General features: G+C 34.6%; 2 protein-coding genes and 1 pseudogene across 4 annotated transcripts in view; 2 read left to right on the top strand and 1 right to left on the bottom strand.

Moving 5' to 3' along the window:
- Positions 1–4587, top strand: part of LOC107032276 (cinnamoyl-CoA reductase 1-like) — a 5652-nt gene extending 1065 nt beyond the window's left edge. The window contains exons 2-6 of one of the 3 annotated variants that reach the window (XM_015233874.2): positions 417–583; positions 688–879; positions 1217–1382; positions 2713–2899; positions 4458–4587. In XM_015233874.2, coding sequence (XP_015089360.1) covers positions 417–583; positions 688–879; positions 1217–1382; positions 2713–2899; positions 4458–4476 — 731 coding nt within the window. In that variant the 3' untranslated portion in view covers positions 4477–4587. Of the gene's footprint in view, positions 1–416; positions 584–687; positions 880–1216; positions 1383–2712; positions 2900–3067; positions 3785–4457 lie in introns of those variants that run through there. The other 2 variants (XM_015233866.2, XM_027915206.1) reach the window with 2 other exon arrangements.
- Positions 3994–8567, top strand: LOC107032303 (annotated as a pseudogene).
- Positions 8568–8899: 332 nt separating this feature from the next.
- On the bottom strand, positions 8900–13002 carry LOC107032293 (ubiquitin-like protein 5). The gene is made up of 2 exons (XM_015233884.2): positions 12701–13002; positions 8900–9221 (listed from the first exon to the last, which is right to left on the bottom strand). The coding sequence occupies exon 1, from the start codon at positions 12932–12934 to the stop codon at positions 12713–12715; it is 222 nt and encodes a 73-aa protein (XP_015089370.1). The 5' UTR covers positions 12935–13002; the 3' UTR covers positions 8900–9221; positions 12701–12712.
- Positions 13003–14488: the final 1486 nt, after the last annotated feature.

Below are 14488 nucleotides of genomic sequence, written 5' to 3'. Positions count from 1 at the left end.
TATATCCAGAAGAAAAAGTAAGTTATCCTATCCCTATACTCCATTGATATGTATTTGAGAAGCTCTAACTGAAAATAGGGAATTGATTTGCTATTACTCATAGATAGTAGAACTAGAATACAAATGCCCAATTGGATTGTAGTTATACCTAATATAGCAGCTCTGACCCTAAATTTCCCAGTGGATTATAAGTAAAACCTTATATTTTTCAACTATATAAAGTTATTGATTTGACGAAAGTAATATGAAATTAGCTCTCACAACATTCAGTTCTTGTTTTAGTCAAACTGGAATGGTGGGTTTCAAATACATTTGATATTCAATTATTCATGGACTTAGTTGTTACTCTTAAGCCTTCCTCCTTCGTGTATATAAGAGTGTTCCCAGCTTCTAAAATGTTAATTATAAGCATGCAGAGGATACAAGTAAAGTGGATCACTTGCTAGGCCTTGATGGAGCTAATGAGAGGCTGCATCTATTCGAAGCAGAGTTACTTGAAGAGCAATCGTTTGATCCTGCTGTTGATGGTTGTGAAGGTGTCTTTCATACAGCTTCACCTGTTTTTCTCACAGGGAAATCTAAGGTCAGAAACCTACTGTGACATCAAAAAATGTCAAGAGATGTATTTAAGGAGGAAAATGTTTGTTAGCTTTTAAATACATCTTGATGCTTTACTTTGTCTTCCAGGAGGAACTTGTGGATCCTGCTGTGAAAGGAACGTTAAATGTCCTTCGTTCATGTGCCAAATCACCATCTGTCAGAAGAGTTGTGATAACTTCTTCTACTGCTTCTGTTATATGCAATAAAAATATGTCAACCCCTGGTGCTGTGGCTGATGAGACTTGGTATTCAGATCCTGAATTCTGCGAGGAAAGAAAGGTTCTATGTGTCTATAAATTGGTAGTCCTTTTCAATTTAATGAGGCTTATCCTTCGATTATTATAACAAGAGGTTCGGAAAATGTATCTTTCTTGGAGTTGCATTGGAAGTCGATTTGTTTTCTTGTGCTCTTTTTTTATTTGATCTTCTCCACATCTTTTTTATCATGGGATGAAGTCCAAACTTACACATCAACTATAGGAATTTCTTGTTTTCCGGTAACATCAAATAATTAGAAACAAATTCAGTTTGCTAATGACAAAAGTAACATGGACTGGAGATAGTATTATATAGCATTCTCTTCACAATTGGCTTGCTGAAGGTGTTTTGTTTGCAGGATTGGTATCAACTCTCCAAAACGCTGGCTGAGCAGGCTGCTTGGAAATTTGCAAAAGAGAATGGGATTGACTTGGTAACGCTCCATCCAGGTTTAGTCATTGGTCCACTTCTGCAGCCTACGCTCAATTTCTCTTGTGAGGCTATAGTGAACGTCATAAAAGAAGGTAAGCTTGTTCAGTGACGCAAGACACCTTGAGATATTCTTACCTCCTTCTCCCCCAATCCCACCCCACCAATTCCTTCTTCTCTAATTTTCTTATACAACACTCTTGATGAAAATATTTTGTTTATGTATAGAATGCATAGTAGGAACATGTGTTGTCTTGTCTGTGTTTGGCTAGCTTGAAATGATCTTGGAATTTTATGATCATTTAACTGGAAACTTCTTTTGTGATTGTACCACCCCTTTCTTGTGTCGAAGACTAGGAAGACTAATAATCCCTCCTAGAACTTTTTCTTCCCCGCATTTATCCCTCGCTTCCTTATTGCTAGTTTTCTGCTAGTGTTTCCTCGATTCGGGAACACGAATCTCTTCTGATAATCTTTTTGAACAATTGTCTTTTCTAAAGCTTTAAAGACCATTATATACAGAAGTAAAAATTTCTAAAAGCCTACTTCATATTTGCTACCCTGCCACAGTGCCACTGTGCCACTGATGAACATTTTATGGGAACAATCTTTTAGCACTTTTTGTTTTACCTCACACAAAATTAACTCTAGAAAAACCCAAATATTTGCGAATGAAATGGTAAGTTTGGTAAATGCTGATGAAATGGTAAGTTTGGTAATGCTACTAAAGTCCCTCTCAACCTTCTAAGGCAGTCTATAACACCGCCCCAACCTTCATAAGAATTCAAGCCAGCCAATATACTTCAGTCTCAATTTGCCCTCTTTAACGAAACTCATCACACCCTCCATGGATGAAACCTTTAGGACAAACAATTCACCTTGTCATGGAAAATATTAGTCAGTAAAAGGGATGGTCAAGCTGAGGCAATATTTTAAGTGAGTTGGTGCAGAACTCAAATGGTGTGGACTTGGTGTAAATATATTTTGTCTCCACTCTGGTTTTGAAGCATGCGTAAGGCATACATGGAACTTAATCTTAACTCCTCTGATACAGTTCTTTCAAAATTAGGGGTAGTTTTTACCTAGAGTCCTTACCATTTGGACAACATTTTGGATAAGCTCTTTCGTTGAGAAAAAGTGTACTGAAATTCCAAAACAAACATGTGCACTCAAGAAGCTTTGCTAAAGCTCGCACAACTTTTAGAAGTCTAGCCAAACGAATTAGATATATATTTGGTGGTGAAATAGTATGAAAATTGGATGGCTCAATTGATATGTAAACGACTCATTTGATTTAGTTACTATACGGAAGTCCTTACACATTTTTTTTTATTATTTTTGGATTTTCTTCTTGTTTGGGGTTCAAATCAAGGTTTTGTTAGTAAATAGTACTGAAGCTTGACACATTGTCTTTATTTGGTGAAGGAAAAGAGGCATGGTCTGGTGGAATATATAGATTTGTTGATGTTAGGGATGTTGCTAATGCACATATTCTAGCCTTTGAGGTTCTTTCAGCAAATGGAAGATATTGTTTAGTTGGGGCAAACGGATACTCTTCTTTGGTTTTGAAGATTGTTCAAAAGCTTTACCCTTCCATCACTCTCCCTAAGAAGTAAGTGTTGCCAGTATCACAATTATAATATTTTTCATACTAGTTAGTTTACATTACTATCTCTTTTTCAGCAGGGAAAAAAGATCATTAATTGCATTCTTCTTCTAGGACAACTATTGTGTAGAATTAAATCTTGCTAACACTTCACAAATGTGATGATTCAAATAGGAGAACAACAAAGGCCGAAGAGATGTAACAAGTTCACAGTTACTGAGTAATTAGAAGTTTTGTAAGGTATTGACATAATGAAAGTTCCAATTTTAGGAAATGCAGCAAAATTTTGAAAACAAACGATAGAAATGGAAGTAGGATAGTCAATTTTGCTTTTCCACGTCAGGTGATTAGTTGAAGTGGACTATTTAGACACTGCAGGCTTTATAGTTGAACATGTTTTGCTTCCTTAAGCTCACTTATCTTTCTCTTTGATTAAGAATTTTTGTTCTAAGATATTTGAGGGATTCATCATAGTTCTTAAATTTGGATGCAGTTTCAAAGATGGATTGCCTCTTACCCCACACTTCCAAGTATCGAGTGAAAAAGCAAAAAGTTTAGGAGTCAAATTCACATGTCTTGAGTTGAGCGTGAAGGATACTATTGAAAGCTTGAAGGAAAAGAACTTCCTCCACATTTAAACAATATTAAGTTGGTGGAAACGGAATACACTAGGCCTGAGTTACACAGTTGTGCCTGCGTGCCCACACCCTGGATTTGTGGGCGAAAAATCCACTTTATATGCATAACTAATTTATACATTGATAATGTAATCTTTTTTTTCTAAATAAGTAACAAACACTGAATACATAGATAATGTAATTCATTACAGGTTGATTTTGTACAAGTAAAAGTTACCTATTTTCAGGTCTTGATTGACCTTATATTTTCCAACTATATATTTTGCTTAGGGTTCAGCCCTTGTTTTGTGTGTGACAAGGTAATAGTTAACTGTTAATTGTTCTTGTGATCAAATAGATGTGTCACATCACTTTGTCTATAACCAAATGGTGATGTCTAAGTTGAAGCAGCATTTCATCTTCATTCTTGAACTCGGGAAGACCTTGTTGTGATTGATGAAATCCTCTCTACACTGCCACCTTTGTGGGCAGAAGAATGTAATTGGTATAATTGATCAAAAATAGGAACAAAATCGATTATAAAATTACAGAATGAACTAAGCAAACGTGAAATAATACAGTAGTAGCAGTTGAGAAGGAAGCTATTTAACGCTGTGAGTTGGGCTCGTCTTGTCAACCTATTTTAGTTGATAAGAGATGTCAGAAATATATAGTAAATAAAAGAGAGATTTATATTGACGTGCAAACGCACATATCTCCAAACTAGTATATAGTACTAAATAAGAGAGGTTTATATCAGTAAATTATTATTTGCTCCATGAGTGGCCATAGGGAAGAGTATCAACCAACATGGGCCATGGCCACCACCCTTTGTTATGGTCTTCTATTTTATTCCTTCCCACCACCCCAGGTGTTGTCGCACAAAAAGAGAAAAGAGAACTGAAGTCTCTTATGGTTCTGTATTGTTTTTGAATAACTCGGATTAGCAATGGAAAGCAAGAATAGTGGAGAAGGGAAGACAATGTGTAACAGGGGCATCTGGTTTCATAGCTTCATGGATGGTCAAGTTATTGCTACATCGTGGCTACACCGTCAATGCCACTGTTCGCAATCTCAGTCAGTTCTTTTTCTCTCCTTCATCTTTAAAATAGGAATATTTATAAAGTAAAAAATGATAAAGTACATTCTGTTCTTTTTTAAGTTAAACCGAAATGGCGGTTTCACATACATTTGATATTCATAACAAAACAGAAATTCTGCAATACTTTTATGTGATCATGTGCTTAGCTATTTCTATTTATCCTTCGTATGTATAAGAGTGTTTCTAAAATGTTAGTTATAAGCATGCAGAGGATTCGAGTAAAGTGGATCACTTGCTAGGATTTGATGGAGCTAATGAGAGGCTGCATCTATTCGAAGCAGAGTAACTTGAAGAGCAATCATTTGATCCTGCTATTGATGGTTGTAAAGGTGTCTTTCATACAGCATCACCTCTTTCTTTTACTGCTAAATCCAAGGTATGCATGTTACTGATTTACTTGTTTTCTATGTACAATCGATCCCAATTTCCGGATAAATCAATCAGAAATTTGATCTATTAGGAGGAGCTTGTGGAGCCTGCTGTGGAAGGAACCCTAAATGTCCTTCGATGATGTGCCAAATCGCCATCTGTGAGAAGAGTTGTGATAACTTCTTCTACGGCTTCTGTGATATGTAATCAAAATCGTTATATTCCTGGCGCTGTAGCTGATGAGACTTGGTATTCAGATCCTGAATTTTGCGAGAAAAGAAAGATTTTAATTACTTCCTTAGCTTCAATTTCTGCTCATACTTTTCGATTTGATTATTAATTATACATTGTGTTGCAGAATCAAAGCTTTAATATCACTAGCTAGAATTAACCTATATATATATATATATAGTTGTATTTGTGATCAAGAGGTCACAATTCAAGCCCCGGAAACTACCTCTTGTAAATTTGCAGGGTAAGGCTGTGTACAACAGACCCTTTGTGGTCTGGCCCTTTCCGGAGCTCGCGCATTGTTGGAGTTTTAGTGCACCAGGCTGCCCTTTTTTTTAAAAAAAAAAAGTAGTTTGAGCGATGACAGAAATTCCTTCATTACCTTGTTCCATATATTTCGAACATTAGGTGTGTATATATATGCGTACATCAAAAGATATGTAGAACATATAGCTAGCATTGATCTCTTCACTATTGGCTTATTGGCTGTGTTCTAAATTTGATTTTTGCAGCAATGGTACAATCTGTCCAAGACCCTGGCTGACGAAGCTGCTTGGGAATTTGCAAAACAGAATGGGATTGATTTGATTACCCTTCATCCAGTTCTAGTCATTGGTCCATTTCTGCAGCCTACCCTCAATTTCTCTTCCGAGGCTGTGCTCAACTTCACAAGACAAGGTAAGTCTCCTGACACACATTAATGCATAATAGGAACATATCTTTTTTCTAATGATCTAGGATTTTAATGATACCTCTAAATAGAAGCTGCTTTTGTGTTGTGTTTTCTTGATTCGGTATTGACATCTGCTTCTGATTGTGGGCATTATATATTAAATCGTTTCTTTAGCAAAATATATTAATGTATTCGTCAAATATTCAATATGATTCCACAAAGAAGTAATGGACTCTAGCCAACTGAAAGTATCGATTAAAGTCATCTAGATCTGTAGTACAGTTCTTAACAATTGTCTTTCTTAAAGCTTTCAAATTAAAGAGTATAATAAGAAGACAGAGATTTTTGCAAATGATCTGAAATGTCTGTAGAAGCAAAGATTTGCAGAAATCCTACGTATTTCCTGTCTATTGGAAGTGTTTCCTCTGTAACATCTAGTACCGAGCTCTACGTTTGAAACTTCAACACAGTCATTCCTTAGTAGCTCCTTGCTACAACTTCTATTTTGCTCGTTCCGTGCTTACTCACTTCACTCGCTCTCATTCAGTAGTGGTTCTTCATCGCGCGAGAGCTCTGAAATTCCATTCAGTTCAGGTCCTTAGTTCCAGTCAAATCGCGAGCAAAGCTCGACACTGCTAGCGAAGCTCTACGACAGAGCATATCCATTATTTCCATTATAGAGCCAATCACGCTGCGCTCTATCTTTACGGCCGGTATGTAGAATCGTCGGAGCGAGCAGAGCAACGGAGCAAAGTGCCAGAAAAGCTTTCCCGGACTAGTGTTTTGGAAGAACTTTATGCATGTTTATACAGTTTTAATTTTCTTAAGTTAAGATGAGTAAACACTTAGTTTCAACAAAAGATCTTCTCTGAGAAACATAATGTAATACTCTGTATCTTGTTTCAAAAACTTGCTCAGCTTTGACATATTATGTTTTATCTGTCGATATCAATGGTGACTCATTATATCGATGAATCATTTCTTCGGACAGAAGAAGATTATGTAAACACTTACTCGAGATCTCACTTATCAGATTCCATTGTGGAAGACACAATTTTTTCTACAGAATTCGCCATGATATACCTGATCCATGCATAATATCAGGAAAAATGGATACAAATTTTTGACTGCTACTTAGATTGGCAATAGGTCTGAAAAAGTAGGGAAAAGGGTCTGATATACCCCTCAACTTTGTCATTTGGAGCTGATATACCCCTCGTTATAAAAGTGGCTCATATATGCGCTTACCGTTATACAAACGGTTCACATATACCCCTGCCGTTACAAAATGGCTCACATATACCCTTCATTTAACGAAAGTTAAAAAATTAATTTTATATTTATTATTTATAATTTTTAAAAAAAATATTTAGGAGTATATATGATTCTTCTATCAAAGTTCAAGGTATATTTTAATTTTTTTCATATATAAATTATTTTTTGACTTCTTTTATTATAATTTTTTGAATTTCTTATTCTTATTTTGTTTTTGTCTTTCATTCCTTAGTTTAAAGAAAAAAAATTTTAATTATTTTTTTTTGTCTATTGTAATTTAATTTCTTATTCGAAGAAAAAATTTGGTCATCTACGATAAGTTTTACAAGAATATTGGTGAAACATAAATAAATTTGATTATCAAAATAATAATTATAAATTAGTCATTGAAATAAAAAAAAGTAAAAAAAAAATATGTTTGACGAGGATTAAATTTACTCATAGGGATTATATTTTTTAGAAAAAAATAATAAAAATTTAGATTAAAATTATTTTTTTTCATTTCCGTTAGAGGAAAAGGGTATATGTGAGTCATTTGTTTACAAGTAAGGGTATATATGAGTTACTTTCATAACAAGGGGTATATCAGCTCTAAATGACAAAGTTGAGGAGTATATCAGACCCTTTTCCCGAAAAGTATCTAAAAATATATACTAGCATGTGAGGTTCCTTCAGCAAATGGAAGATACTGATTAGTCGGGGCAAACGGATACTCTTCTTCACTCACTATCCCTGGGAAGTGAGTATAAATTGCCAATATTATACATGTGCTTATTCTTGGACATCTCATCATGTGTAGAGTTGAATGATGCCACCAATTAATTAACTAATATGATGATTCGAAATCTAAAGGGGAACAACATAGACATTAGAAATCTAACAAGCTAAGTCCTACGGTTACTAGCTAATTCCTCTCTGTTTGAATTTAGAAAAGCAGAAATGCTACAAAGTTTTATAATGCTCCTTCACAATCCTAAGAGGCAGTAGGATACTCAATTTTTATTAATAGGGAAATTTTAGCCCTTAAGATTAATGATGATGTAGTCATTTTCGTATTATGTCCTGGATGGCACTATATATTTTCATTGCCTATGCAAAACAAGATTGCTGGTTCAACATTCCAACTTCTTTCTGATATATACAAGGCACGTACATACACTTGAACTAATTTACCATGCGTGATGTTGTGCTTCTATGTTAAATGATTTTGATGGTGAATTCAGCAAAATCTTCACACACAACTCTTATATCCGGATGTAGCTTTGAAGAAAACGGATTGCCGCTCACCCCAGCTTTCCAAATGTCGGGGGAACAGGCGTCAAATACACATCTCTTGAATTTAGAATGAAGGACACTGTTGAAAGCTTAATCCAGAAGAACTTCCTCAAAATCTTACCCCAAAACTAGTCCTTTGCTGCTTTTGGATTTGTTGTTCTTGTAATAGTGTTTGAGGCTTAAAGTAGAACCTTTTCATCCTCAATAAGTGTGCCTAGTACAAAAAACTCTGTTATGTGTCGCAATGATTTATTCCTGTATTGAAAACGATGATTATCACCTAGTGAATATCCCCCATCTATTTATAAGGCTAAATGCGCTATTTTTTGAGTCTTTTTTTAGTGTGTCCTAAAAGGATTGATACGCACGTTCATACGTTTGAAACACGTGTTTAGTGTTATAATAATGAACATTTTACCTTTAAGGACGCTAAAGAAAATATTCACATTCATAACAACAAGTTCTAGATGGAAAAGGGCAATTATACCCCTCAACTTGGTAATTTAGAGCACATATACCCACCCCTCAATTTTTTTTATGAAGGAATGATTTCACAGCAAAATTCATAAAATTGATAAGAAAATCTAAGAGCACATATGGCATATGTAAACCCTTGTGCCACAAGGCAAAATACCAACCAGACACATGCCATTCACAAGAGTTGAGCATTTTCCTTCAAGTTGATTTAACATGTCAAACTTTACATCACAAGCCAACAATCAATCTTTTATTTAAAACATGGCAGCTGATATACGTCCACCAGTGTATTTCCATCACATGATAAACCTAAATTAGGGCACAGAAACAACAGAATATCAATGGCCGAAAATAATACAAGATACATATGCTCAAGTAAAACAATGCCATTGAAACACAATAAAAGCAAAACTTGTATCTCAATATATACAAGAGCAAGCTTCTATCACTGTCTAAGGGAAAAGTAGATGCTATAAAAGAACGTCATCAATGTATTAGTTACTCTCCCAAAAAGCAACTCTTTCAAAACTCCAGAATCGAACGCACTAGGCTATCCACATTAAAGGTAGACAACCAAAACCAAAGATTATTTTCCAAACCAACCCAAACACAAGATGCTATCCGCAAACAATACTTGCAGACTCCCAAAAACAAATAAGAGTAAGCTTAATCAAACAAAGTCGTGAGACACCCCAGTGTAGAGGAACATAATAGCTAAAAAGTGTATAACATGATACTATGCAAATAACTTCTATACCATCCAATTTATTCGTTGAGATCAAATACAAAGAATAAACATACAATTCCAATTAGATAAAGATAACTAAGCAACCACCTTCCAGTACCCAGCAGCCCAATACCACTATAATAAACACAATCCATTAGTATCTAAATACATCTCTTCTCAGTAGAGCGATAATTCTACACAAACTAATGCCACGCCACTGCACACCGAAACCAACTCCCTCAAGATGGCATGCACAAATACCAATTAATTGACTACTAAGCATGCATGATTAACAACTTGAACTGGAGCTACAGGTAATAGACTGAATTGTAATTACACCTACCAACTCCAACAAAATTTTGTATCAAAATAATTCCAGTTCCATCTCTTTGCAGCTAACATTTTGTCACCAGGTATTATAAAGCCAAATAGAAACCACATTATTTTCCACATAGAATGTCTCACACAGAGCAGCAGGGAATATCCCCTACCTTCAATCTAGGTCCACTCATCCTATTCAAGGTTCTTTGCTCTAAAAGACAAATGTTTGTGTGTCGACACTTATTCTGTGGCTAATCTTTGGCGAAAAAGAAGGCAACAGCAACTTGTATCTATGACCCACAATTACAACAAATTTTGGTGAAACTTAAAAAGAGTTCAGATCAACCAGAGTTCTTACAAGACCAAGAGTGGCAAATTTTGTTCGAAGATTGCTGATGTTGAGCATTGAGGAAGGTCAGAAAGGCAACACTTGCTAGAACTTGAGGTAAGTTGACGCTTACTCTCCTAAGAGGAAATTCTGTTAAGAGCCCACATGCTCGATGTGTTGGATAAATTCCTAGATCATGTCTTCTTGTGCTCAAGTATTACATTCACTCTTATTCTTTCGATACAAATTTACATGAATTGTGAGTGACTGTATTACATGTTTATGTGTGTTGCCACTAATTGTGTCTCTTATATCACATTCAGTTTCAGCATTCTTCTGATGCATTTATTGATCACATCCTTAAGAGAGAAGTGTCCAACCTCCCCCAGCATGAGTGCTAGAAATGCCTGGGTTAGCTACCCAGGCTCACAGGAGCCAAATTGCTTGTTAGGGAGATAGGCCGACCCTACCACGTACGTGTTGCCAGATTCTCACATATGCAGGGCCATCGTATGAAACTACTTTTGCCCAGTTTTCAGCTTCAGTTTCAATTAGCATTAGTTTTTGACTCAGTTTCAGTTCAGTTATATCAGCTTACCACTTCGGTTACCAACTTATCAACTTGTGTCAGTTTTCAAACTTCATATGATTTCCATGCTTGCTTTTGAAACGTATTTCCTTGTTTATTATATTTTTATCCCAAGAAGTCTAGCTCCACCATATAGGGGTAGCATGTGTGTCTTAGGGAGTATCCTACAGAGGTACTTAGCCTGTTTGGACCTACCACATCGTGTGGCAGGATTTAAGTGCACAGGTGAGAAAACATGTGGCTAGGGGCAGACATTTCTAGATTCAGTGACAGACTTGATTGACTTCATCGAAGTGGTGGCGATTCTTTTCACATTTTTCTTATCTCAGATAGTAGTATTATTCTCAGGCAATGCCTCATAGATAAATGTATTCAGACATCAGTTAAAAGGCTCATGACTTGTTTGTGAGTATTAACTTTCAAATATTTAGTGTGGATTTACAATTCACCATTCAGACTCTTGAATTAAAAACTTCATTAGAAGTTACTCAAATGTTACGTTCTGTCAGACCTTCATTCAGCTAGTTCAGGGTTGACTAGATGGGTGACTAGAGCTTTCTTTCATGTCCTACCCCAGTGGTTAAAAGTTAGTAATAGAAGATCACACCATAAGTTTTGAGGATAAACAAGGAACAAGAAGTTAAGGTATACATATTAGTCGAGTTGCACCTAGCACCTTTTTGGTCACACAATCATGCTTTAGTTTGTCATGCTTTCTATAGTATCTACTTTGATGTGTTTTTCCTTGAGCCGAGGTATATCTAAAACAGCCTCTCTACCTACCAAGGTTAGGGATAGGGTCTTCACACACCATACCTAACTGAAACCCACTTGTGGGATTACACAGGTTATGCTGCTGTTGTTATAACTTGCATCACCCTAGATAATTTTTGTTAAGTAATGGATAATTGGGGTGAAAAGTCATCCACTATATCTATTGGTAACAAGTAGTACAGACTTAGCATAACAGTATACGTCTAAATACATCTACCCCTGACCCACTTTCCACACAGGACAGATGTATAAACAACCAGAGTGTTAAAAACTGAACAAAACTCAACAAATCCAAGGCAACATAAAACCATTGAAGCAAACAAGATGTAGCAACAAAAAAAGACAATTATTGTTACACATACAAGCTACAGCACAGAGCTTCTTAGTAGCCTTAGTAGTGTTCCTGAAAGTGGATAGTTATTATAAACTAGATACTACCAGGACTTCCCCTAATATGGAATACATGAGTCTGTAGCAAGTTTTACATACGCGGAAACACCTGGTCGACGATGAGACTTAATAATGTGGACCTATTGACTATATCAGATTTTAGGTATGCATATGGTTATGTCCCTGGGTGATAAGAATATACAATAAGATTCTTGATGTGTACCTCTCCTTTATATATACTGAAATCATAAATTATGCCAGAAGCAAGAGTGGAAGCAAAACAATGTGAAGACCCCTACTTGATTTAGACGCAAGAACTCCGCTTCTAACTCTATGCTCTAAACAGAATATTGCAATGATCCAAACCACCAAACCGTCAAAAAAAAATTCGCTTTAAAATATAATCACATAAATAACTTAACCATTCAATTCGAATCCAACTAAAGCATCAGAGACAAAATCAATATCAATCTTCAAAATCTCAACACAACAATATCATAAAATATCTAACTCCAAAATTAAAAACCAAAACTTCTACGACTCCAACTAAAGCATCAGAGACAAAATCAATATCAAACTTCAAGATCTCAACACAACAACATCATAAAATATCAAACTCCAAATTGAAAACCAAAAATTCTACGAATCCAAAAAGTTACCTATGTTTTATTCTAGTTATAGTAGAGTTCAAGGCCCATTCCATCATGAATTTCGTAGTCCTTGAGGGTAATATGATCTTTGTACACATTATACCACTTCTGAATACGAATCTTATCGGCGCGTGTACCAGTCTGTGCAGCAACCAGCTTCTTCAAATCACCAATCGTATCATCTTCGTTGCACTTCACCTTCACTTTCTTCCCCAATCGATCGTTCAACACTACCTCGATCATCTTTGAAGCTCTCGGTATGAACAACGCAAACCCTAAAACTCTTTTGCTCTGTATTTTGTAAAGCGCTAAGCCTGTGTATATATAGATTGTTTTGGTCTTCGCCGCCCTTTCTCGAATAGACAGAAATACCCTTGAAAAACTTGGGGAAGAAGGGTATAAATTGGTATTCAACTTTATTACAGGCATACACACACAATTTTTTTAAATATTTTTTTTAATAAATAAAGGAATATTCAACTTTTTTTCATATATTATAAATTATAATAATGTGGGTTCCGAATTAAAGTTGAATAAGGGGGTAATATGTCCTATTCAACTTTAAAAAGGAATAGATGCAAAGAAGAGATGATAAATAAGTTGTTTGGAATGAATTTGAAGTATTTGAAATAGTTTAAATATAAAAAAAAATATATAACAAGAAATATATATATATATATATATATATAAAAGAATTCTAGGTCCGTCTGCGTGGCGTCACTACAAGTAATAATTTTCTTTTAAAATTATTTATTTTCAAAATTAGTCTTCCTCTTTCATGAAAGATGTAAACTTTTATGAAAAAATTGTGACTTTAACGAAGAGTTGTGACTTTCATCAAAAGTTGTGAATTTTATTAAAAGTTGTGACTTTAGTAAAGAATTGCGACTTCTTTCAATTGTTGTGACTTTTATGAAAAGTTACGACTTTTATGAAAAGTTGTGAACTTTCCGAAGGGTCGCAATTTTTTAAAATTGTTGTAACCTTTATGATTAGGCACAATAACATTTGTTCACGCTACCCTTTGTTGTCTATAAATAGATGAATTTTCTCTTATTTTAAAACAACAAATATTCTGATCTTCTTCTTCTACTTCCGCAAAATTAAATATTCGTGTGTTTTGGTCATGTTGAGTGGCTTACTGACACCATTGTTTTTGTATCAATAAGTTGGTGAATAAAATCGTTTCGTCCTTAGAAAATGTAATGCTTTAAACTTCTGGTATTGGAGGGGAATAGTTTTCTTAAGGAGACATTATGCATTTAGTGGACTCGACTTTTTTCTTTCTATTTCATTCTATTTTTGCATATCCTGTTATGTTATTTTACACTCATTAATTAATACATATGATATTAATTGTTGTTTTTGAGAACATGTTTCAAACTCTGTTATTTATGTTTCTGGTTATATTGAACATATACACATATAGTACATACATATATTCATTGTGAATAAAATAATTATTGTATTCAGTTGCAAGAATTCATGTTTTTGATGTTCTATATTAAATTCTATAATTTAAAATTACTATACATAAGCTTATATACATACACATATGTATATATATATATATATATATATATATAATTTCTCATTTATCAATAAAAATTCATTATGCAAGTTCAAAAGTTATAATTGCTTTCATGTTCAAGCGTGATTTCTTTTTTGAATATGTTAATAAATTTTTAAATTTTCTCCAGACATAAATCACAATTGTAAAATCTATGCAACTTAAATGTTTTTTTTTCATTACGAAATGCCTTTGTATATTCTTATCTTCTTCTTTATTTTCCTTTT

This window comes from Solanum pennellii, chromosome 1 (genome assembly GCF_001406875.1).
Source record: "Solanum pennellii chromosome 1, SPENNV200".
Lineage (NCBI taxonomy): Eukaryota > Viridiplantae > Streptophyta > Magnoliopsida > Solanales > Solanaceae > Solanum > Solanum pennellii.
This window is presented reverse-complemented; position numbering and strand designations above follow the sequence as displayed.

Coding starts and splice junctions, on each gene's coding strand:
- LOC107032293 (XM_015233884.2), bottom strand. CDS start 12,934: ATGATCGAGGTAGTGTTGAACGATCGATTGGGGAAGAAAGTGAAGGTG.